At 40.1% G+C, this 26,161-nt stretch overlaps 1 protein-coding gene across 7 annotated transcripts in view; it reads right to left on the minus strand.

Annotated features, from left to right (window-relative positions):
- Positions 1-5,703: 5,703 nt before the first annotated feature.
- Positions 5,704-26,161, minus strand: part of LCOR (ligand dependent nuclear receptor corepressor) — a 127,515-nt gene continuing 107,057 nt past the window's right edge. For all 7 annotated transcript variants that reach the window (XM_060034379.1, XM_060034376.1, XM_060034375.1 and 4 more), the window contains one exon: positions 5,704-11,757. In XM_060034379.1, coding sequence (XP_059890362.1) covers positions 7,434-11,757 — 4,324 coding nt within the window. In that variant the 3' untranslated portion in view covers positions 5,704-7,433. The remainder of the gene's footprint in view (positions 11,758-26,161) is intronic.

A 26,161-nucleotide genomic window follows, 5' to 3' on the forward strand; every position in this document is an offset into this window, starting at 1 on the left:
GAGTGGGAACAGGTGTCTTTCACGAAGGTGAGAAAGACTAAAATACATCTTAATGCTTTCTTTAGGCAACCAGTGGTTTCTCCATATCCCACAGGTATAGGTTTGGATTTCCTTGGGGTTACAACTAAGGCTCATCTCCCTGCACAGGATGTTGAAATCTACAGCTGCATGTACCAACTGTGTATGCAAAAAGTGGGCTGCTAGAGGCCCCGATGCCACACCTGGTGCAGCCACAAAAATTGTGGGAGACCCACTTTGTTCTGGGATGGGGTGACAGTGGGGATTGTGCTCAGGTTCCCAATCCAGTTGCATCTGCCCCAATACAGTGAGGGCTTCGAGGCTCACCCTTCTGCCTTCACTATGTTGTTTGGGGGTTCAGTGGCCGAGCATTGTAGCTGGGGAGGATGGGTTCTCTAGAAAGAAAACTTTTTTGGAAAGCCCTTTTGACATTAATTTTTTTTGTTTGTTAAAATAAATACTTTCTATAGAAGCATTTGAACAGGAAAATACCACTATTTACACAGTGAAATAAATTTCACAGTGGTGTGTATAAATACGTATTATATATATGTATTTGAAATCATAGTCACATAGTCTTCTAGAACTATTAAGAATGCAGAAATCACTGGTGAAACTTATAACCTTAAGCTATAGTGGCTCTAAAACTAATCCCTACCTGTGGTATAAATATACAAAATTATGCAAATCTTGTTTGTATAGCATCTCTTACACAAACTAGCTCCCAAATTCTACAGATTTAGCTACAAGACGACATGAAGTGTAGATTACAGAAAACGATTTGAGTGAGAAAGTTGGTAAGGTGACTACATTTGGACCCAATGGCTAACTATGGGAAGAAAAATAGTTATGAAAAGAAATGCTTCTAATACAACATATATATGTTCAGTGAAGCACTTGAAAGGTAGGAGACTTCCCAGAGGCCTCCTGGAAGGGGGCTTGGGGCATAAGCAGAAGAGGGAAGAGGCAAGGTGCCAAAGGTGGGTCCTCAAAATGAGGTGAGTTAGGCCTGACCAGGAACGGGCTTCACTGGCCAGGCCAGAGAGCTCTGAACTTCGGTCTAAAGCTGCTGGTGGGCTGACAAGGTGCCATTGACATGCTGGTATTTTTAAGAGAGCTGAGGATGGGTAATCTGGATTAGAGGTTCAGACAGGTAAAAAGACCAGCCATTTATATTCACAAGTAATGACCGAAGCTTGGGGAGTGATAAACTTGCAAATATACTGTACATGAATATACTGTATAGCTTCTGGGGGTGAAACTAACATGCTCTCTGCCTGCCGGGAGAGGCACTATTCTAGGCTTTAAGTTCATGAGGAAATCCGTTTGTGTTGAGCACTGCTGTAGGGGAATATCTCTCCATGAGAGTCAAGTTCACCCTGACTCATAAACATGAAGACAACTGTAGTACTTTTAGTTTAAAGGACTTTGTACTTTTAGCTTTAACTAGTTATCCTAGTAGATCAGATTGAATGTCCACGATTCAACAAATACTCAATCCACAAAGGGAGATATTTTTTTTTCTCTAATACACAAGCATTAGTCAGGAATAATGTGGAAGAGCAGCTGTGTGCTAACATCAAACAGGCAGAAACCGTGAAATCTAAAAGGAAAGAGATGTTGCAATGCTGCACTACATAAAAAAATAAGTTTGTGCTTAACTGGCCACACAATCTGATCTTGAATGACATATTGCAAGGGCCAGTAAACCTTTTCTTTAAAGGGTCAGGTAGTAAATAGCTTATATTTTAGGCTGTGTGGGCCACATGGGGTCTCTTTACTCTTTTTTTTTTTTTTAACATAACCCTTAAAAAACAAGGTACAATGCACTCCTCCAATCCTGGTATATTATAAAACCATGGGCAAGTGGTTCTTTTTTTAATAAGCAATCTACTTCCATGTGGCCTGCCTACGGGGCACCTCATGTTAAATGGAATGGTCCTAGGCAGGCGAGAGGGCCTCTGTGTCACTTTGCTCACTGGCGAGCATAACCGCACACCTGCCCCTCTGAGCACTAACATAAACCACCAGGGCTCTGGGAAAACGATCAGACAAAGGGAAGGTAATGCAAGGAACTGGCCAGCTGTGGCTCAATTCCAAGGGCAGAAGCATGAGCAAGGATGCCTGCAAGGTGACTCAGGTGGTTCCCTGGGTCCCCAGTATAGCATGGCAAGCAGCATCAGAGAGCTCTGGGCTTCTGCCTGAGCATGAAAGTATCTTTAAGTGAAGGAGGTCAGACTTTCATGCCTTCCAATCCGTCCACTGTAGAATACAGCAGTTTGTTCTGACATTTCAAGGCATGAACTATATCGAAGGCTGTCTCAAAAGGCTTCCCATAATTCTGCTTGTATTAAATACAATCATCTTTTTATTTTCTCTTTCTCCCTGAAAAGGACTTGGGAGCAAGCCTGGGGTAGAGTATTTACTGCTGGGATGTGAGGATTGCCTAGCTGATGCCTTACATAGACATGATTTCATACTCAGAAAAATTTCCAATATTCCAGTGGATACCGAGCCATAAGAAGACAAAAATTCATAGTTAAGAATTCAAAATGATAATTATGTTTCAAAACAAAAGGAACAGTCACTGTTTTAGAGCCACTGAGAAACAGATCCTTGAGTTTTGGGGGAGGGGGAAGACAAAACCTTGGCAGTTGACAAGATTTAATCTAACCATCCACAACTTCTCAGTCACACTCAGGTTCTAATAGGCTCCAATTTTCTATCAGTCTTTCTAAAGCACTTCAAGCCTCTATCTTTCAGTTGCTGGCGTGCCTTTAATAGAATTATTTTGAAAGAAGAGTAGGTGACTGAAAAAAGTTATCAGTGCCAATATATTTTTTATTTTCCTAGAAGCTGGCCAAAAATATTACATAATAAACAATGCCTTGGGTTTATGATTGGACTTTGTTTCCTCTCTGTGAAAAGGCTTTTCCATATCTAAATGTAAGGTTCAGAAAACTGAACGTCCACCTAAAGTTGTCTCAACTAATTTTGAAAGAAACAAAATTTGGCTTACTTTAGTAATAAACAAGAGTGAAGCCAGAGTCAGGTCTATGATAAAAACTGAATGAAAGGAGAGGCCCAGGCCACATCATGTTAGAACTCTGCATTCCTAGCTGCTCATGGATTCTGACTCCAGAGGTTAAGGTGGCCTCGATTTGGCCACAGTGATGGGTGATCCTAACAGGATGTGAGGCTAAGGTAGCTCAGGTTTCAGGAGATGGTATCTGATGTGCTGTGGCAATATAATGTGTCTTTTTTGTAGCAAGAAAAAATAAAGACATGTAAAAAGAACAAAATTGAGGTAAGATAAGGAGGAAGGAGAAGAAAAGAAGACAGGCGAAGAGGCAGAAGAAAGGAGAAGATAAACCAGGGAAGCTTTTTTATCCTGAAAAAAAGGTTTTCTCAGGCATGGGTCAGCAAACTTTTTCTTAAAGGTCCAGGTAGTAAATATTTTAGGCTTTTGTGGGTCATGTGGTCTCTGTTGCAGATGCCCAACTCTGCTGGAAAGCAGCCAGAGACAATACATAAACAAATGGGAGTGGCTGTGTTCCAAAAACCTCTTATTTACCAAAGAATGACCAGCCCACAGTTCGCAGACCTGTGAAAGATCATCTGTCGGCCAAATGAGACCCTGCATGGGCTGACCTAAAACCAAAAGGAGTGGGTGTGGCAACTTGGGCCAGTACCTTGGGAAACTCCAGCCCAGTCCCAGGGGCAGTGACAAGACCCCGACTCACTGAGGGTGACACTACGGCATCTCCAGCTTGCCTCACATAGCATGTTGCCCTTTCCTACTTGGCTCTTAGGTCCATTGATCAACAGGCAAACTGCCCACAAATGATGGTGACAGCTTCAGTCATCACTACAGAATTCATCACAAGGGAGAAAAGAGTCCAAACTTCAATTCAAAATGACCGTCTTGAAGTGATGTTTTACTGATAACCTATCTGAACAGTGAGAAATTCACCTGCACAGTATGTGATGCGCAGAGGATCCTATTAAAAGCACCACCTTTGTGAAAGGATGACTAACACCTATCTATACTATGCAGGAACAATGAGGCACGAAACCCACAGCCTAAGATTATTTTTTAAATAAGGCTGGTGTAGAAGTCTTTAATGAAGTACAGACACAACAGAATTGGCCTACCTAAGGGAGCCAAGGGACTAGCAACTGCAGGTTAACAGACATTAATAACATTTGTATATAAGAAGCCTCAAGAGTACAACAAAGGTTCGTGGCCTTCCTGCTGCGCTGCAAGATTGCTACACGTCTGAGGAAGTGCTAGGGGTGAGGCTCTGGACCCCAACTGAGGGTACAGTCTCCATGCTGTCCTCCCAAACGCAGGGAGCCTCAGGGGATAGAAAATGGGAGCTAGAAATGGGTCTCCTGAAGAGGGCTCATCTCTGGGGAGCTATGGTAGAGCTTCAGTGATTGCTTCCCAGGCGTCTTCCAGCTCCTCCAGAAGCTTAGAGGAAATACCAGTGTTCTCTGGTCATCAACATCAGCTCCAACGTCACTTCACTGAGCACAGGCCCAGGAGGAGAATTCCTTTCAAATTTGGAATCCAGAAGGTGGGACAGACTGCCTTTGCATCGAGTGGCAAGCCACACTGTGACAATGGCTATAGGAAGGAGATCTTTGCAAGAGAGGGAAAACAAGGGGAGACTCGAGATGAAACCAAGGCTTGGAGGTGTCTGGGAGACAGGTTTGCCAGCATCTGTTGTAAGTGTAAAAGGGCTTCCAGAGTCGGCCCTCAAGTTTGCTTCTTTTCTTTCTTCTATTAGTAAAGTTAACTGAACAAGCAAAAATGAGATTCAACAAATATAAAAATAATTCTAAACTTTTAAGTGTCTTAATTATGTAGAATCCCAGTCTATTTAAATGTGGTCTACTATAAAGTGTAAGTTGATTTCAAAGATGATCCATTGCATTGTTAGGTGTATAAAATAAATACATAAACATTGATACCTTATCTCAAATGCTGCCTAGAATGGGAGAGAAGGCTATTATCTTGAAGTAAGCTTTTAAAAATGAAAAAGAACTTAGAAAAGTAATGGAATGAATTATAAATCAGCAACTGGAAAAGTACCACCCACTTACAGCCTCACATCCCTAACCTAATCCAAGCACCCTTACAAGGTAGTCTATATGCAGCTAAGGGGGCACCTTGAACGTATGTACGGGGATCAGCACACCTGACATGGGCAAACCTCCACCGTTTAAGTCACCGCAAAAACAATATCCAGTGACGACTATATGAAAAGATTTTTAAAAACTTTAAAACCACTTTTATAGATTAAACGAACCTACTTAAAACAGGTTAATGCTTCTGTGCAACTTAATGCTGAGAAAGGGTGCCAACATACACACTCAGCAGTTTCATTAATATAGGTAGCTCCTGAATGGCCAAAGTCAAAGATATTAAAAAGAAAGAAAAAGACTCATGGGATAGAGGAGACACCACGAAGAAAAAATCAAGGCTTCATGGAAGATAGTAAACTCCACTATCTATAAAATTCAACACAATGTTCAATTTCCCATGAATCAAATGCTTTTCTCCAGTCCTATCCAATCAGAAGTTTTCATTATATACAGCAAACCTTTAACAGAATGGGTAGAAAACCTGTTTTATCATGATTTGAATGAACTAATGCATGAATAAAGGTACATCTGGGTTTATCTAAACAGATCTGAAGCAATATGAATGGAAACATTTTTAATAAAAAGGAGAGAGTAGCAGCTATTCATACAAGCCTATTCTGGGGAGAGAGCATGTTAGAGAAGCTGGCTGAGGCTTTAGCAACCAAGCCTTACCGGTAGAGTGGCCCAATGGAGATGTCGAGTACACACTATGTTATAATGGAGCAATGTCATAGGCACCAAGGTAAAGCCAATGTACCCATCTTAGGCCTCAGACAACATCAGTTACAAATATTGCAGCTCACACTTTTGAGCCATGAAACAGAGCCTGACATGACAGAGGCCAGTGTAATACTACAAGTATTAACTGCTACTATGGTGCTAACCAATCAGAAAGGGCACCTACTACTCTAACCATGTACATTTCACATTGGAATACCAACTGAACATTAGCTCCTGGTACAGGGGTGTGTATGGGCACACTGTGAGATGTTGGTGCTCCTTTCTCCAACAGCAAGGCTGCTCTGACCTTTATACAGTTCTGTGTTGTTTACACCCCTCTGAGTCTGGTGCCATAGTGATTTGGGGGATACTCACAGAGACCCTGGGCTACATTGAAGTCATCTGGCATATGCTAATTACTCAGCGCATGAACACCCTATCACACTGCATGGAGAAGAAAGAATTTTACTGTAAAACTGGGCTTGGGAGACATTTGTGGCTTATAACCACATGCAAATGCACCCAAACACACACACACACATCTTAAACTTTTCTATTACTGAAAATAACATTTTGGCTTTCTTTGACTATGGAAGTACTCAGGGCAAGGAAAAAATCAGAACGGTCACTCTTATCCTAATTGTCAAATTACAGCTACAAGATGGAAAAAAGGTCCTAGTTTTGTTTTTTTTTTTCCCCCAAAGTAGGATGAAAACCTCATTCGTGTGCTAGGAATCCTGCAAGGCCAAAAATGAAAAGGATGATAAGAATCAGTAATGCAAATAATTTGGGGGATGTGAATAACATTTAGAGCCCATAAGTCAATATTAACACCTTGTGACTCACCTCTTATCCCATGGGCACATAATTTAGAATACATTTCTTCAAATGACAAAAGATCAGAGATGAGTGACCAACAATGAATATGAATTTTTTAAATGGGGTAACAGAAATATTAATCTTTTATAATAATTATAAATTCCCTCTGCACTCTCCACATACCATAAAAATGATTTGGTTTAGCTTTCAAATATCATTTAAACAAACGACACAGAGGGAAGCTCACTGCTGGGGTTTGCAAAGAGGAGCATCTGTTCATGTACAGATACCGCAGGGTGGCTGCTGAAAAGCTACTTTTATGTGCATGATGGTGGTCTTCTCGGCTACAGTACAAGTGCTTGTGCATCAAGTATAAAATACAAGCCTTTAATCACATAGATCAGCTTTTTAGCTTTTGTAAATTTAAAAACAAAAAGGATAAATAAGGCACTGTACTTTTAAAAACTAAAACTGCTTGGTTCCAAGTTTAAAACCCAAGGAACAACCAGAATATAATATATAACTTCCCTTACTCAGCCTCAGAGAAAGACTCTGCAAGTTCCCTTCTCCATCTGAGACGCAATTTCTGACATCTTAAATTGTGGTGTTCTCCATTAACTGCAGATTTGAAAGGCTTGATAAGCTTATAAAAGCAGATTTAGTTAATGCAAAATAAAGGGTTACTTCTATAGAACAGTTTTAACTCTTGAATACTGCCCTTCCAATCACTTTGTATCCATCCGCCTCCGTTTGCTGTGGGAAGAGTCCAGCTTTGCCTTCAGCTTTCGCTTTCTCTGGGCTGCACTGTTCTCTGGGGTTTTCGTCGAGGGTCTGGCCCGAGTCTTTCCACTGCTCTGCTTCCTATTTGTGGCTTTCTGTGGCCTTGAAGAGGACTCACCTGCCCCTTTTTGCTTTGCAGGTTTTGTCACCATCTCCGAGGGGGAGGGCTGGGTAGGTCTTTTGTTTGTATTCTCTTTTTCTTTCCTGGAGGGAGGGCAGCTCTTCCCAGGTGACTTTTTAGGGATCTTCCCTTTCTTCTCTTTCAAAGTCGTCTTTTTGGGCAGTTGGCTGACTCTGTCCCTTGCAGCTGGCTTCTTGGCAGCGGGGGTTCTGGTGGATCCATCAACGTGCTTTTCTTTGCTGGCCTTCATCGCAGCTCCCTTGTCCTTCCTGTCCTGAGTGCTGCCGCCTTCTGTCCTCTTGCGTTTATTCTGAACTTCTGCTTTCGGCGAGATTTCAGACGTCTGCTTCCCTTTCCTTCCCTTCATTCCATCGGTACTCTTGGGCTTAACAGGAAACCCATCTGCACCTACTTGCAGGGCAAGCTTGGGGGACATCAGAGGGTTGATGCAGACACTCTTACAGCTCTGTTTACTTTCCACAGCCGGACCAAATGGGCTTTCCGCTTTCTCGTTCTTGATCAAACGCTGCTGGGCTCTGAGCTTTCCTCGAATGTTGGAGTATTTTCTAAGGATCCGGGTACTGGCAGGGGTAGGCGAGTTTGTGGGAGGATGGCTATTTCGACCTTCCTTGACCTCCTCTATGCTGTCTTCAGGATTGGGGCTGAGGCTAACGTCACTGTCATCCTCTGGCTCCACTTGGTCAGGATCCTCTCGAAATTTAGCCCAGAGCTTCTGTGTTTTCCAATTGTTCCTAGCAGGAGTAGCTCCGGGAAATTTCTTCAAGTGTTTCTTCAAGCGTTCAGCCTGCAGTGAACTGGGGTACAGGCTGGAAGGAGAGTACTTCTGAAGAGGATGCTTGACAGGTGGGATGTCTCCTGGAAGACGAGTATTGAGCTTCTTCACAATTACCAGAGACCGGGTTTCAGTTGTCTCTAAGAACCACTTGCAAACGTTAGATAATTTAAAGTTTGTCATAAACAGCATCTGAACAGGAGAAAACTTTTGAACCTCCAGGGAACCCCGACACTTCCGTGACCTTTTCTTGCTTTTCCAAATTTCCTTCAGCTTATCTGACTTGTTCCTTGCTCTTGGTGTTGGCTGGGCTTCCTTCTCCAGCTGGATCCAGCCCTTCTGAACTTTCATGTACTGGGCATTGAAGTTGGCGATGAGCTCTTGGTTCTCCTCCTCGGCACACCACTCTACGAACTTTGGCTGGTCGTCCGCCACTGTGTCCACATCATCCTCGTCTAAGGGATCTCCACTCTCTGAAGCTTCATTTTCCTTTGGCATTGTGTTTCCTTGTGCTGCTTCCTTTTCGGAAGTCACTTTTATAGTATCCAAGGAGTCCAGAGAATGAGCATGTCTTAGGTTGTAGGTTGAGGAGGTCAGTCTTGTAAGCCTTGGGACCCATTTTGGGGGCCCAGCAGCGTCATCACTTCTACTACTTGACAATCCAACTGTGCTAGAGAGCACGTCACTGTCGTCATCTTTACGCGGGCTGTCCGCACTATCTATATCATTTACAACCTCTTCTGTCTCTTGTGCAGGAATAGGTCCTGGCTTCTCTTTTGATTGTTCTGGGAACGTACAAGGAATGCTTTCAGAGGGGTCTTGAGTACTGTTCTCACCTAATTTAGACTGAACATAGATTTCCAGTTTCTCTCCAGGCAGGGGCTGGCCAACTGTGGCTAAGGGGTCACTGCTGGGGAAAACACCTTCTTCTTCCCCCTTGACTTCTTTTGCTAGCATGTTTTTAAAAGCCTGCCTGGTGATCATCCCACCTCCTTCGCCCCCCTGCTCAGCATCTTTCCCAGAGGGGTTTTCATTGACATTTGGGTTTTCAGTGTCCTCCAGAGCTTTTGTATGGAAACCTTCAGTCAGGAAGCTCTCAGGTGCTGCCCCACCAGGATACCCTTCTTTTTTAGAACGTTTTGCACCAGGATTTTTAGAAACCTTGATCTCAGCACAAGCAGAGGAAGAATCTGAACTTTGATTTCTTAGGCACCTATCGGCAGAGGAAGGATCTGAAAGTTGACTTCTTAGGCACCTGTCAGAGGCCTCGGGGAATTTTTTACCTTTTTTCTTCTTGTCCAGATTCTCTTCAGGTGAGTCAATGTTTTGATCACACATTTCTTTTTCTGTAGGATGTTTTACATCACCATCCTCTCCCTCGAATTTTCCTGTCCCACCTGGTGCCTCACTTTCCTCAATTTCACTGGGGTTTTCATTAGTCAAAGTGCTGCTTTCCTTCAAGAGTGGGTCAGTATCTAACTCCTGAGTGTCTTCGGTCTCAGCCTCAGTACCGATGCTTTGGTCTTCCTCAGCCTTTCCCAGACTCGTGGGAGGCTCCAAGCCCACTGGGGGACTTTGATTTTCTGAGCACAGAGGACTTTCCTCTCTACTTACTGTTTCAGGAGGGGAACAAGGCCTAGGAACAACATCTTCACTGCCTCCCTCAGAAAGGCTCTCTGTGGAGGGAAGCAGGGGACAGTCTTGGGGTACACTCATCTCCTTTGTATCTAGCAGTTCAACTGGCGGTTGGTCTCGTTCAGGGGAAGATATCCCACTTCCTGTGGGAGCTGAGACCGCGGAGCTGCCTTCTGGAAGATCCTCTTCAGGAAGGTGAGCAGGGAGAGGCCACACTGGGTTGGAGGCTGCTGTCTCCTTTGATCTAGAGGAGCTGCTTGGGTTTGTGTTATTTGTCACAGGGAAAACCTCCGGCTCTTGAGATTCCTTTTCAGACGATGCATCTCTGTCTCCTTCCTTGAGGGAGGTTATTTCTTTACTGGGTTCTTCAGGGCTGTCTTCTCTGGGATGCTGCACAGCTACTGTAGGCTGAGGTGATGAAATGATAAGGGTCTGCTTGGGAGTCACCACGGCCTCTGAGGCCAGTGTCGAGCAGCTGGCTTTTTCTTGGGAGTGTAAATTCCTGGCCAGCGTGCGAACAGTTGGCAGCTCACAGCAATCACCATTGAAAAAGTATCCTCGAGTGCTCTTCCTGGCTGTTTTCCGAGAAGATAACACCGATCGTTGATTCTCAAAGTGGCATTCTGTGATTGGCTGGCTGATATAAACGACATCACATTGGTTATCATAATCGTTTATCCTCAACCCTGACGCCCTTTTACTTTTCCGCGCTGTCTTGATGGAGGCGGAAAGCATCCTGGTTCGTGAATGTCCATTAGACGCTTTGTGTACAGGCGGCATGGGGCTGGGGGCTAACCAACCGTCTTTGGAATGATCAAACTGGCCCTTATCACTGGGCTGTAAATGGTAACCCATTTTATTTCTTCCTAACGAGTGAAGGTGGTTCTCTTGCTTTGGCCTTGAATCTTGTTCACTTGCCTCTAAGTCCTGGCGTAAAGGTGTTTTTGAGCTACACTGTAAAGCATTCTCTTTGTCAGCAGTTCTAGGTGAATTCCCCATAAACCCTGAGTCCCAAGCCTCTTCTGATAAAGCTCTGAATGAATTTCTTTGAGAAACAATACAGCTGTTGCTCTCCTCACTATTCTCAGTCGCCACTTTTACTGCAATTAGATTTTCTACTAAAGCTGAACTCTGCACATGGTCTTTACCATCCTTGCATATTTTCACATCTGTGTCTTGCTCCTGTCCAGTGGTTTGCCCCTCCAAGCTCTTAGAGATGTGGTGGAAGTTTACTGAGGAAGAATTAGATGTAGTGAGGTATCCCAGAGTGGAACTATCCATTGAATTCGGTTTAGTGGTTGGAAGTTCAGAGGAATCTTTTTGGACAACAGTCAAAGTATTCTCTCTTCCATCTACAGAGTTTGTGTCGGGAGGAGGCTCCTTTAGGGCCTGTTCTGTCAAGTGTTGAGGGCTGTGAGAGCCTGATGAGTCTACGAACAACTCTACAGAAGTAGAAGACTTCATGTTGAGACACATAGCATCCTTTTCCTTATGTTTGGTGCCAAGCTGGGCACAGCCAGCATTGCAGGTGGAGGCATCCATTGTTCCAGAATCCGAAGGTCGCAGGTTCTCGGTGCCTGGCTGAGATTCAGTGTACAGATCGTTCAGAACACGAATGAACTGCTTCTGATGATGAGTGCACAGTTTGACCATAAACTTCTCCAGTGGGGACTTCGACTGATTGTTAGAATCTACTGCTATTGCCTCTGCTGAGTTCTCACTAGACAGACAAAAAGAAAGAAGAAATTAGTATGGTTATTTTCCAAAGAACCATTTTTACATTATGAAATTCATCAATGTTACTCATGTTGTACAGAGAATTGACACTCTGGCCAAAGCTGGTTCTAAGGGCCCACATGCTTTTTATTCAATAAATGAGGAGCATTTACTTCATTAAAATATAAGGCCAGCCCTGTTATATTCTCAATTTTTACTGACAACTTTCATCCTTTTTTTTTTTTTTGCGGTACGTGGGCCTCTCACCCCTGTGGCTTCTCTCGTTGTGGAGCACAGGCTCCGGACGCGCAGGCTCAGTGGCCATGGCTCACGGGCGCAGCCGCTCCGCGGCATGTGGGATCTTCCCAGACTGGGGCACGAACCCGTGTCCCCTGCATCAGCAGGCGGACTCTGAACCACTGTGCCACCAGGGAAGCCCAACTTTCATACTTTTAAAGTGATTATTCACCAATAATTTTTATCTTATAGAGAAGAAATATCATTGAAAAGAAATTTTTCTTCAAAAATTAAAATTTTGGCCACATTATTAACTTCAGTTGGTCAACATACACTTTCGTTTTAGGCCCGAGTATTCCTGTTAAATAACCACTGGCTCATAGATCCACAACACTGAAAAAAATTCAGACACACTGTATTACAAGTCTTGGTTTAGCAATACTTAGGGAAATTACAGTTTTAAATGGTTTCTCAGCTTGACCAATTGGCTGGACTCTATAATTCTGCAAACAGTGATGCAGGAATCCTCCTAACCCTTTGGGGCATGGAGGAATAGAGATCAATAATTTCACATTTCGGATACACTGAAAGATGAATGACAAGCAATTCCTAACTCCTAGCCTCTAAATGAGGACATAGATGTGAAATTACACTGTAGACCATAAGGCCCTGTCAATGCAAGATAGTAGTATTGTCGCTTCTCAAGCCCCACCTTCTCCTAGACCTTCAATAAACATTTACAGTAATGCACAGGAAGCCAATTCTACGTTCAAGAACACTTTTCAACCATTTCCGTAAATTATCTAGGACAACTCTTAGAGTTTAATCAGGATAGTGGGGAAGGAAGAAAAGGATGATACTAGATTGAGGACAGGCTAAGGGCAATTTCTGCCTAGACAGCCAAGTGTTTTCAAGAGCTGATTTGTATTTCTGGACGTCGGGATTTTTACTAAGCCCATGCAGTTGGTGTGTCCCAGTTTTCTGGAGCTTTATACAACCTCTCAATCTCTCTCTCTCTCTCTCTCCCGCCTAATTCCTTAGAAGACTATTATCTGACTCTTTATGCAACACAGCAAAGTACCAAGGGCAGCTTAATAAATGTGTGCTGAACAGATGCTGTTTGATAATATCTTCCAGCTAATTATTTTTTCTTCAATCTTTGACTTTATCTCCCAGTCATGAAGTGCCTCTACAGGAAGATGTACCCTAGACAGCCTACATCGGCCTCCTCCCTCCCCACCCTCTTCTGGCCTCTGAAGCCGTGTGGTTTTAGTGGAAAGAGCACAGATTGTGGAATATGAAAAACCTGTGTTCTTCTTGTAGCTCTGACATTTACTATCTATAGGATCTCAGGCAAATTACTTAACCTCTCTGAACCTTGGTTTCCTTATCTGTAAGCTGGAACTGAGTATCAATATTTCAAAGGATTGCTGTGAGATATTAGCTTACATAAAGCACAAAAGAGCAGGCGCTCAATTTTACTTTCTCTGTTCCCGACCCATGCAGATTTTTAAGACCAAGTGGTGAATGACGCTGAAACATGTCTAAATACAAAACAAAATAACACCAAGAAACTATTAATCCAATCTGTTATTTAAACTGTTTTGCAAGAAAAAAGGTTACACTGTGTTTTTATTTTCACAACTAGCAAGAGAGCAGTTTTCTTTAGTGATGCCATGGGTATCTGAAAAGGTCTAGACTACAGATTAGAAAAACTAGAAATGTCTTAGAAAATGCCTACACCTCACTGATCACTGAATTGTGAATAAACCAAGAAAAAAGATGATTATAGAAGCATTATAACAGATGCGCGGGTACGCTGAACATGTACATGCTGGCTATGGGGCCAACATCTAACAAAGAGACGGAAAGACCAAGAGCAACTGGAAAAACACCTCACTGAACAGGATACTTATGATACGTATATTTTTCTGTCTGTATACTGTCCTTCGGTAAAAAGTTTTAGAAAGGAAATATCTGGAAGGTCAACAGGAAGAAGTTCCTCCCTTCCTTTAGAGCGGGGGAGACACCAGTGACACTCTTGGGTGAGTGACTGCAAAGTCATTTCCAATTCTCGGAGTCAATGAGATATACATGGGAACTTAACAAACTCCTCCTACAGCTGCAGACTTTGTAGCTCACGGGGAAGTCAGGAGGTCCCTGCTGAAGGGACCCCTTCCAGGAGGTCCCTTGTGTCCATGTCCATCACGTGTTACTAACAACATAATATGTGTCACAGGATATAGTACTGGGAGACAGTAGAGAGTAGTCTACCCTTTACTAGTTGTGTGACCTTGGCCAAAACACTGAACTATTTTGGGTCTTGGTGGAGCACCTGTCCCATCTACCACTTAGGATTGCTACAAAAGAAAACCTACAAAGTTTACACAAATACTGGTTACCATTACTGTCAGCCAATCCCATTAAACATGCTTCAATAACTCAGAGACCAGGAATGTATATTAATACTTTTTACAATCCCCCAAAGAGGATTTTCTAGATAATGAAAGTTTACCCTTCAAGTACCAAACATTTAAAAATTTAAGTATTTTTGATGGAAGTTTTAAAAAAATTATATCCTCCTCTGAACACAATTTATTCTTTCTTAATGACTCAGAGTCATTACCATGTACACTATTATTGAAGCTTGGCTATTATTTTTATTATACTGAACTGAAATATATTGATAGTTTTGGGGGCTACTCAATTAAGTAAATCTACTGCCTAAACACAAAGAAGTCACAGTGGCAGTCTGCATTTTATTAAAAATCTGTCTGCATTTTATTAAATATCTTTCTTCTTATTGGCCTCCAAATAGCAGCTGTGTTTAGGAGTCCCACTTTTACCTTTAGCTGAGTGCTTTTGCTCACTAGCTGAGAAGCCAAATCTCAAGTGCTAGACTGGTACTTTAAGTGAAAGTAAACAAGCTCTGAATGAAGGCTTGGGGAAGAGTTTTATGAGTAAACCACATGGATCTTCTGACAACAACTTCAACTGCTCAGAGCCCTTTATTTCTGTTTTTGGTTCTTGGATGTGTTCCTGATATTTCTGAGACAGGTGGCTACAAATAAGTGAGATATTACTGCCTTTTCAATGCATCAAATACACTCTATGTATATTTTAGCAATACAAGAAAAGAGAAAAAAGGTTGACAAAGATCTATGAGAAGGATTAAGAAATGTCATGGCATCTTATTGTAGAAAAGACTAAAGAGAGAAATAAATGGTTCTCCCCAATTCAAGAAGTGCACTCATGTGAAAATGTCTGGACACTGCTTCATGGCTGTGAAGCCATGGCTGTGCTCTGGAAGCAGGCTTTGGTGTCTGAAGTTAACAACGCGTCTTGAGATTCATGAAATCAAGGTGTGTGCCCAATAAAAGTACAGAGAGCTCTGAAGAAAAACTGAGGAAGCACTTTCTTCTAAAGCGATGCTCACAGAGAGTAAAAAACTGAATAATGATTAATCCTTGGATGATACCTAACTTCCTTTATGGCTATGAAACTTGGATTTGCTGCTGTCCCACATGTTTCAATAATTTAATAGTGATTGAATATTTTAGTCACCCCCAAACTAATGTAAGGCCTTCCAAAGGGCCATGCCATCAGCTCTGAAGCAATGATTGTGACAATATGGCTAGTCCCCAAGGACAAAACAGTCAACCAACCACCAGTAGGTATTATCTATTTCACAGCATCATGGCAAGGGGAAGTGGTGTCTTCACAACTAAGGCATACTGAAGAAACATTGTTAGTACCGCTGAACTCTAACCTGGAACAATGCAGTACAGCATTTGGAGGCTGAAAAACAGCATCACAGAGGTGGACACAGACTACACCAGCCATAAAACGCATTTATAGCAGTGGTTTGGGGAAGCTCAGGAGATGAAAAGATTAAAACTGAAAATGAAAAAAAAAAAAAAAAACTGAAAATGGCAACCTTGCTTGAGAGAAAGAGAAATCAACAAAGGGTCGTTTTGTGTGTATTTTCCCGGTAAAAAGGATCAGGGACAATGAACTGGTGAACCACAGGTCACCAGAGCAAGCAGTAGGGTGCTCTTTATCAGTTACATCCTTGGCCACCTCAAAGCTATCAACCTGGAGTGACTATATCATTTCCTGAAATCCTAAGCTATAGTGGCTTGTAAAATTCTTTGGCAATGATCAGGGGTTTTGTATATATACCCTATAATTTGTATCTTTTACTGACTTAATTTGTCTTGTGTTTGTCTTAGCTTTCCAAGTAGATGTAAGCTACTTGAGTGTAGGTAGGGGCCACATTTCATGTTTTTCTGTTTCCTCTTAGCAAAAAAGAGGGGGAGGGAAAGGGAGCATCAATGATGCTTCCTGAGTTTGCTTCTTGGATTTTCTTCCTAGGTAGCACCATTTACTGAGATAGGAACACAGGCAGCAAAGCTGGCAGCTGGTGATTGTTGGGGTATATGTATCTGAAGAGTTCTGTACACATTGAGTTGGAATTTTTATAAGATGCTGAATCTGAGATATCTGGTAGGCAACTGGACACACAGGTATGAGCCCACTAGTAGCTTCACTTGAATATGAGAACCTTCACATTAATACTAACCTTTGTCCAAGTATCATTAAATGGGCCCTGTTATAATAGCTAACTTTATAACTATAGTAATAAAATTACTTTTGACTGTGCTTCTAAATTACCCAGCTTCCTACCTTATTTGATTTTCTCTGGAAGTTTTATCAGTTAGACCTATGTTTAGATGAATTTTAATTTCGTATCATTCAACTACTTAATTTCAAAAATTAACATCAACCTTTTTAAAGTTTCATTCTATTACTCTTTTTTCATGTTTTAAGAAAATGGGTGCTAGCCAGCTTTGCCTGAGTTTTAAACAGCTGGTCTTTCTTTGGCTTCTAGTTATTCAATTCTTCCCATAGCCTTAGGCCTTTAATAGAGCCTAAATACAACATTTGTCCTGATTTACTCTCAGACAGTAAGTAGGGAAACCAAAGAGGGGTGAGCTTCTGTCCTACAGACTACTCACTCCTACAGACCACACTTAGGTCAACTCGACCTGAGAAGCACTATGTTTTATTTTTAGTTCAGTGGTTATAGTTGGCATCACATCTGACTATATTAGATTTTTACAAGAACAGTAATTCGTCACAGATTTTGAAATCACTTGTTTGAGTTCACGTTTCTTCCGCTCAGTAACAGGACACTCTCTAATAGTTAAAGTCAATTGTTTATCAGTCAGAAATACTTCACCACCACCACTGAAGAGCAGTAAAAGCTTAGGGACTGGTAAATGGGAGGAAGGGCTACAGAAGAAGGAAACTACCTGGATTAGTTCTGTTTCTCTCCTTGGTGAAAAGTGGCCTATGTGACCTTGACCGATTTGTCTTTCTATCCCCAATTCAATGCCTAATTCTTAAGGGTGTGGTAAAAGGATAAGATAATATTCATAAAAAACTTTGAAAGGCACAGTTTAAGAATGATGTGTTGTTTCACAACCCTATCTTTAATGATTTACTCAATGATGTTTTTCTAGATCAGAGGTTAGACATAGCTGAACTCGCCTACTTTGTCAATACCGCCGAAATACTTAAATCTCCAAAGGAAAACATTCCTGTGGTTAATATAAATGGTGGATGGTCAATGCCTATGTTCTCTTAGGGTAAGAGATCAAATAGAAAAGAGATGTGGTAGAGAGCTGAAATGACAATTTTTTAAGAGTCTAGAATGTGGGACGGATGGATTCAGGTAGTCTCTCAGTATCTGCTCTGTAACTACCAATCATCAATGCAACATCATTGATGACCAAAATATATTCTTTTTGACTGAAAAAGATCAACAGAGAGAGTGAATGATGTTTCGATGAGAGCTAATCTTAGAAGGAGGGAAAGATAATCCCAGGAAAACAGAAGGGGAGAGAAAGCTTGAGACAATACTTTAGACAGAGTGGACCAAATAGTTAAGAGTTATAAATTAATTTAGCTTGATTCTCTTTAAATACAGGAAAACATAAAAATGCATTGTTTGCCCTGCTTAAAGGCAGTAAGAGTTGTAATTTTTGCCAGATAATAATCTGAAATTATGTTCCCTAATTCCTTACTTCTGGTCCTTTAAGCACAGAAAATATAAGTATGTTCAAGGGTCTGGATAAGTCTGCTGACAAGTCCTCACTCTTCACTGGGAAATGCATCTACCCTTGGCTATTTCACATCTCTGTATCTTTCATACCTGGATACAGGAATACTCTAAGGGCTGTGACAAAACTGTGAGTGTGTGTGTAGTGGAGAAGACAAGCATGGGGTATGGAGGTTTTTCTTCACTGTCTAAAAGGCCATGTATAGTTGTATGTGTAAAGTACTGAACAATCAAGTTTTCTTTCCCTAGAACTGAACTAGGAGAAACAGTAAAAGGGTAGGCAAATGTGACATAGAAAAGTGAGAAATAAAGTTCTTAAGATCACAGAATAGAAAGTGGCCTCTTAAAATCAGACAGCTTAACACCTGATTCCCAGGTGGCTGAAAAGCTAATTATCTAAATTTGGATTTAGATAGAATTTAGATGGATTTAGACAGAAAAAGATTTCAAAGTTGGGGTTAAGGAGAGATCAGAATTGTGGGTGATGGTGAGATGGGGGTGGGTTCCAAACCCAAGATGTACCTGTAACTCTTCACCCTGTAAGAGTCCTCAGTGAGCCACTCTTGCTGATGGCAACATGGCATCTTGCTTAGGTGTGGAGTGGAAGAAGAGTTGAGAACTACTTCTTTAAAACAAAAGACATGGGCTTCCCTGGTGGCGCAGTGGTTGAGAGTCCACCTGGTGATGCAGGGGACACGGATTCGTGCCCTGGTCCGGGAGGATCCCATATGCCGCGGAGCGGCTGGGCCCGTGAGCCATGGCCGCTGAGCCTGCGTGTCCAGAGCCTGTGCTCCGCAATGGGAGAGGCCACGACAGTGAGAGGCCCACGTACCGCAAAAAAAAAAAAACAAAAAACAAAAGACATGCAATCCCTTTGTGATAGCTTTCTAAGTTTACTGTGTTCTTAACTAAGTTCAGTAAAAACAGGGCAGAAAAAAGGTTCAAAAAATTATGAATTAATACTGTAAACTGGGGGAAAGGAGAAGTGCTTCAGAGGGTGCTTACTGGACATGAAGCCATAATTTGCTAGCTTTTCTGTACCTCATGGTTTAATAAAAGGCTATTATTTAGAGTAGATCTAAATATGATAGAATCAGTTTAAGGCTTGTATATTGTATCTTCTGTTTCTCGTAAGTTTAGCTAGATTGTCAAATTTATTAAATTACAATAAAAAATATAATTATCAAGGAGATCCTTATGTTCACTCTTTAACGCATTTTCACCCTATAGCAAAGGTACCTGGGAAGCCGAAATATAATCAGAAAGTTACTTGGTGAGTCAGAAGTCAGAGCAAGGGGTCATTAAACACAACAGTCCAATGTTTCCATCTCCTCTCTAGGAATGTAATAGGCTCACAAAACAGACACTTCTGTCAAACTATTTACTTCTGAAAAAAATTTTTTCCCTCTATCAAACTGATTTTTGCTTCTATCATCCCAGGTAAGACTATGCATGCATGACCATATTACATTACATTTGGTGTTAATTAATGTAAACAAGAGGAGGGAGGGTTCAGAGGCAGTGAAAGGGGATTTTGGACTGGATGGTGTAAAGTTTAAAGATGACAGTTCCTGGAAGTGGGGGAAGAAATATCCCTAAATGATATAACTAAATACTGATTTGATGAGAACACAAATCTAAATTATTTATCTAATGAGTATTATAACTAAGAATTCTTAGAAAACACTTTGCAATAGACTTTAGAAAATACTACAGTAATTTCAGACAAAGAGGACAGACCTCTGCTCATGGTTGATTTGAAACTGCAGAAGTGTCTGTCCCTAGACCTAGACTCACTGAATTACTGAAACCAGATTAAAGAGCCATCTGATCTTAAAGGCATAGCTGACATTTTAGGTCAGGATACATGAGAGCTCATGACAAGTCAGTGAGTCTAGTCTATTTCCTTTTTTGTTTTTGTATCTGTCAAGTAGGGGTTTAAAATCTATATTGTTCTTTGGGGGAGACTGCTCTTCAATTCCCTTTAAATGACCAGGACGATGATAGACTAAAAAAATACCACTGTTTAGGCAGGATATAGAGGCGCTCATTTCCCCAAGTGAGAGAAAATGTACCATATCATGATGCTCTCTTCAAGGGGGTAAAGGGAAAGAAACATTTGTCAAGGCCCAGCAGTGGCCAAGGACTGTGCACAGTTTCCCTGGAGTGCAACTGACAGGAGTCAGTCCACACAAGATTTCCACTACAAGAGGAATATATTTCTTTTGTAGTAATAATAATGACGATAATAATGATAACCTCAAAAACCCATACTACCACTTTGCAGGGCACTGTGTATGCAGATGGAGACCTAAAGGAGGCACGGGGAGCTGACACAAACAAACAGAAACCAAAAGAACATTTAAGAGTTCACATGACAGATCTCTGCAACACAAATGTTTTTCCTTCTCAAGAAATAAAGTGGTATGCTTTTTGACATATATTCCTAGTTTCTTTTTGGGTGAAAGGAAGAGGGGAAACTAGCAGATTACATAAATATCCAAATAAGCAGTTACCTAATAGTGTCCTGAGTCTTTTGTGATTTTTATGGGATCTTCTATACCTTTTCTCACGTTCTCTTAAGGTTCTAAATCTCCACTCTTGAAACCATACAAATCTGTGCCATAATCCTTAAAAGTGGCAAATTCTACTTTTGTTGTCATATAATAAATCACTTAAAATTGACACAATGACAGCACTCCTAAGTATTGTATTAACTAATTATTTAAAGGACCTAGACCACTTTGTAAAATGTAAAAGGACTTAAAATTTAAAATGATTCCTAAGGTAATTTATACAAGATTTAACGTTATTTCTCACGTGTTCACCTCATGAATGTTAGAGGAGGTATATATACTTTAGAATTTAAAGTACAGTAAGAAAACTATTTTTATGTCTACCATTCTCTCTGGGGTGCTCTTGGAATTAACGGTCCTTTTATAACCATCCCTTATCCCACCTCTCTCTGGAAACACTCAAGGCTACTGTTGGAGATGTACTGGAGTGAGGGGAACACTAAGCAGAATCATCTGTATATTTGAGGTTTATTTGGGAATATTGGAAGACAAAATATAAGCAAATGTATAAGCATACGTACACACACAGGCACAAATACTCAACTTAGGTACTTACTCTACCTCAATCCTTATCCTTAGTTTCACCACTTCTCTTGCTTCCAATATACTATCCAGTTCACCTATACTGATTCGACTTCCCTTGGAGAACACTATATTCTAAGCTCCCTGTCACTTTACAGTTTGCTGCACATTACCCAGAACTGCCATCTTCCTAGAGCCCAAATATGATCTTGTCACTTTTTCTGCATAAAATTTCAGTCAATTTCCCACTGCTCACAGTCCATCCTCTTTTAGCACCTTCTCCCTGTGGGCCGTGTTCTTTCTTTCTCACTATACTCTCATGGTTTGCGTCTATCTTTTATAAATAGCGCTTATGCTGCACGGTAACAGCTGACGTGGCTACCCCCTCCATTGGATTGTAAACCTTTCTATAGGTCCAGGACTTTGGCCTTTTTAACGTGGTAGCTTCACTGCCTAAAAACTGGGGCTTAGTACATCTCAGGCATAAGTAAGTGATGAATAAACTAACCAAATAAATTACTATGTAGTGAAAATAATTTTCCCAAGACACTTTTCAAGGGAACTGAAAAGGGCAGAGGTAACATTTTGACACATAATCAGAAGGGAAAAGAAAAAGCTTTCAAAGAAAATGAATTCAAATCAAGGAGGCAGGGAAAGGAAGGGAATTTTGAAGGTCAGACAGTAAGAGTGTAGGCTCCGAACTGTAAGCACACAGGAGGTTGCTGGCACCAAAAAAACAAGTATGAAAAGGTATGGTTTACATAATGGCTTTCAGAAGCCATTAGAATTTCTGACTGCAACCAAAAACAAGAAATACTTCTTACAAAGTAACTCAGTACACACATCACATCCTAGTTTGTATGTGTATGACAACACATAAGATTCAACAAAATATTTATCCGTATTATATGCTATGTACTCTGATTTTTTCTTTTTAATTTCTTTTTAAAATGTCGGTTAGAACCCCCTGAACTGATCTTATAACTTACTAGTAAGATATAACTGGCTGATTAAGTTTGCAGAGCTGGTCTACACAGACTCACCAATTCCTGGCATCTCACGAGAGTCTGCTACCCTCGTTATTTTCTTTTTAGTCCATCTCTATCTAGCTAAAATTATACTACTAGGTTTTCCTGGGAAAAATGTCTCAAGTCATTTTAATAGACGCTGAAATGAACACCTCTAAACTGTGCTAGCTATGATCTGATTTATCTGTTTGAAATGCACAGAACTCCCATTTGGTAAGAGCGTAATTAGAATCTCATTAAACAGGCAGTAGAGTCCCCAGATTCTTTCACTGGAAAACTAAAGGTTTGATGATCAAACACATAAGCACACACACATCCCCACCTAGATCTTACATTGTGTTATACAAACTACCACCACATAAAAAGAAAAATCTACAGATTCGAAGCATGTAAAATTTCAACCTTGAAAATACAAAAAACTCTATACAGTGGAAAGGAAAATAAATTCTATAAATTCTTCTACTTTCCAAACAACTTTTATTCCACTTAATCTTTGAAAAGAAATAAAGAATGACTGATAATTTTGATAATATTCCTCTCAAACAGGACCAAGAAATCAGAAAAGCAGCATTCCAGGTTTCAATTATAGTTCCAACATTTCTCCATCTCTCATTTTAGTTAAAACAAGATTGGCTGCCCAATATCCCAGTCTAATATAAACTCATCTGCCTCACTTTCCAAGTTCTAATCAATATAAACAGCTTCCTCCACAACTTTCAATGGGATTTTCTCACTCTCCTTACCTCTCATACTAAATTAACTCCTGCCAGGTGCTTTCACTCCTAGTTTTCATTTATTGAGCACTTGCAAAGAGCCTGGCATAGTGCTAAGTATTTTACATACAGAATCTCATTTAAGCCTCACAGCAAATCTATGAGGTGGGTCGCATAAACCCCTTTCACACATAAGAAAACTAAGGCTCAGAAAGGTTCAATAACTTGTCCAAGACCATGTACTAAGAAAGTAGAAGGGCTGGGATTTTAAGCCAGGCCCATCAAATTCTATCTCTTAAACTTGGGATATTCTCTACTCTTCTCTCTATGCCCTACCTATTCACCTCTTCCAGTACTGAGTCAATAATACTGATTTCTATTTAACAATGAAGTTTTAAATGCCTCAAATGTAATTTCTTTAGTGGGAATTTCATAATTAAATACAGATTTAATTCTCTTCCTAAAAAGCAATGTAAGTTTATTCAAGAATAAAATTAGTTGATTTAATTAACAGCTAAGATTTAATTAGTTAAAAGTGAATCTAAAAGAAAAATATTAGATTAAATCCCTCATTCTAAGTTGAGTCAAGAGTGCCAAAGTGGTATAAGTATAAAGATAAGTATAATGGTTTGGAATCATGAGTATTAAGGGCAACTCGTTATGTGAGGAGGGCGGGCAAGTCCCTTAAAGACCCCAAGTTCCTTATTTTTCATTTTAAAAATGAAAGATTAGGATGGGACCAACAGTGTTTAATCAGTGGGTTAATAAACCCACTATGGTCACAACAATGTGAATATACTTAACACTACTAAACCATACACTTAAAAACCTTTAAGTCTGTAAATTTTATGTCTTTTGACACAATTAGAAAGAGATCTGTTGAATAAACAAACTTTAAAAATGCAAACAAAACAAAAAAACCTGTTACAATTTGAAAATATATAACATGTTCAAGCCTCACTCTTATTAACTGACCCAGGCATCTGTATTGTTAAAAGATTGATTTTCATTGAGTATATCCAATGATCCCCAGAACTCTCTGTGCTCTAACATTCAAAGCAGAACTAGCCTGCACACAATCAGAACAGAAACTATGAATAACATACTTTAAAATTAATCAGAAAAAGTAACTGCTCAATCTAATTTTTGCAAAAGCACTGTCACATTCATACAATTCATAACAAAAACTTAACAAAATGGATCTGCTTTAAATAAAAGGCATCATTTTCCTTTAGAAAATGCTGCAAAGACCTAAGGTTTATAAGAACTTATTATTTAATAAAGGGTTGCTACTGTATTTCTCAATGTTTGAACAGATATAATTGGTGTATTTGTCACACATTTAAATAGACAGTTGCATTTTTAACAGACGCAGAGTTGAAATGGGGCCTAAAAGGCATTCAGGACAACGCTCACTTTACAGACGAAAAAAACAAGTGATCTTTCTAGTACACCAAGTTGCAAGAAATTTATATTACCAAATAATCCCTTATCACTCCAAACTGCTGATCAAATAAAAGTGGGCAAGAAAAGTACAATGAACATTTTAAAACTACCAGTCAATAAACAACAGTATTCTTACACGTCTATAAAAAGCTCCAGGCTCAATAAGATTTCATACTTATGAATTTTGATATACTTTTGCTTACTTCCACGCTGAACTCCAACCAAATCATGACTTAAACTATTCATTATATACCTATCAATCTTTTAAAATGTTCTGAGAACATTTCTTTTCCACTAACCTCTGAAAACAAGCCTGTCTACTCCACTTGTAAATGCAGTTTGATACACTAACCACTTCCCCCTAAACAGCAAAAAGTCCAACAACTTATAAGGTGAATATGATGACTAAAATTCTGTGTTAAAATGCTTACCATTTGGAAGCAAATAATGATAAAGTGGATACTCTGAATACAAGAACAGTTATCTCTTAATGTTACTTAATAAATAAATACTTTGTTAAAAAAAGGTTTTCACTCATATCAGCTACAAAATCTAACAACATATGACTTGGGTGTATGTTTTTACATTTGAATACAAGTGTCTGGTGAGAGGAGTTCACAGTCCTTGAGGAAAAAATAACAACTCCACAACTCAGAAAGCAGATACCATTTTCCATTTTTTCCACTCCATTTCCCTTATGCAGTTTCCCTGATTCCCAAGAGTTCCTGAATTAATTCCAAAGTATCAGCAGAATCAGAGAAGAAAATTTTGGATTAGAAGAAATAAGTCCTTTTTAAAAATCAGGTCATAACTGAAGAGCTAAGTATCAACATGAAGATAGGATCACTAAAATAAATTCACTGATGAGATGCTAGATTATAATCCTACTACAACTGACCTGGCCACCAGTCTAAAATGGATAATGACAAGAAACACGTAGTTATAGCTTTATACAAAGAAATAATAATTAGGTTTCTATAAAAATGTTCTATAGACACATGGCATAACTGAGTAAGGGGAACAAGTGAAGCAAGGAAACAAGCCTGTAGTACCAGCAAGATTTCCGATTTTATAAACATCAGGCCAAAAGGCACAAAGTGTTAGCTAGGCAGCCAAAGAAATGAGACCAAAAAAATTAACTGAAAGATAATCTAGACCAACTACCAACAATAACATCATTAAAAAATACAAAATTCCATTAGAAATGACTGCAAATCACTTCAACCAACCTATATTACATGAATATCATGAGCTTGAAAAAGGAGCTTTCTAAAACATTTTGCTTATCATTTCTGATCTTTATCACTGTAAAGCTGTTTTTATCAGTTGTTTATCAACTTTAACAACTTTATCAGTTGTTCCTTCCTAACCACTTTACAACAGAAATCACTTTGTAATACAAAACTTTTTTTACACCCCGTTTCTAAAACCCACAATATAAATGTTGAGCAACATATATGCTGTTATTTGTCTGGTAAAAGGAAATACCAGCATTCTCCCAAGAATCTGAATTACTATAATAACCTTAATTGAATTGACAGCGCTTTCACACTTCTGCCTCAAGAGCAAACAAAAATGAGTAAATCATTATTCTTTTTGGCAAGTAATCCCAGAATAAAGTTTTACTCTAAGAAAATTATGAAAAATTAAGTTCAGCAAGCAGGTATTATGAAAACGTGAATGTATCTTGTTTAGCTGATAATATTTAAAGTGAATAATCCAATGAAGAAAGCTGAGGTAGGGGGAGTATCAAATTAGTAGA

This window comes from Delphinus delphis, chromosome 16 (assembly GCF_949987515.2).
Source record: "Delphinus delphis chromosome 16, mDelDel1.2, whole genome shotgun sequence".
In the NCBI taxonomy this organism is placed as follows: domain Eukaryota; kingdom Metazoa; phylum Chordata; class Mammalia; order Artiodactyla; family Delphinidae; genus Delphinus; species Delphinus delphis.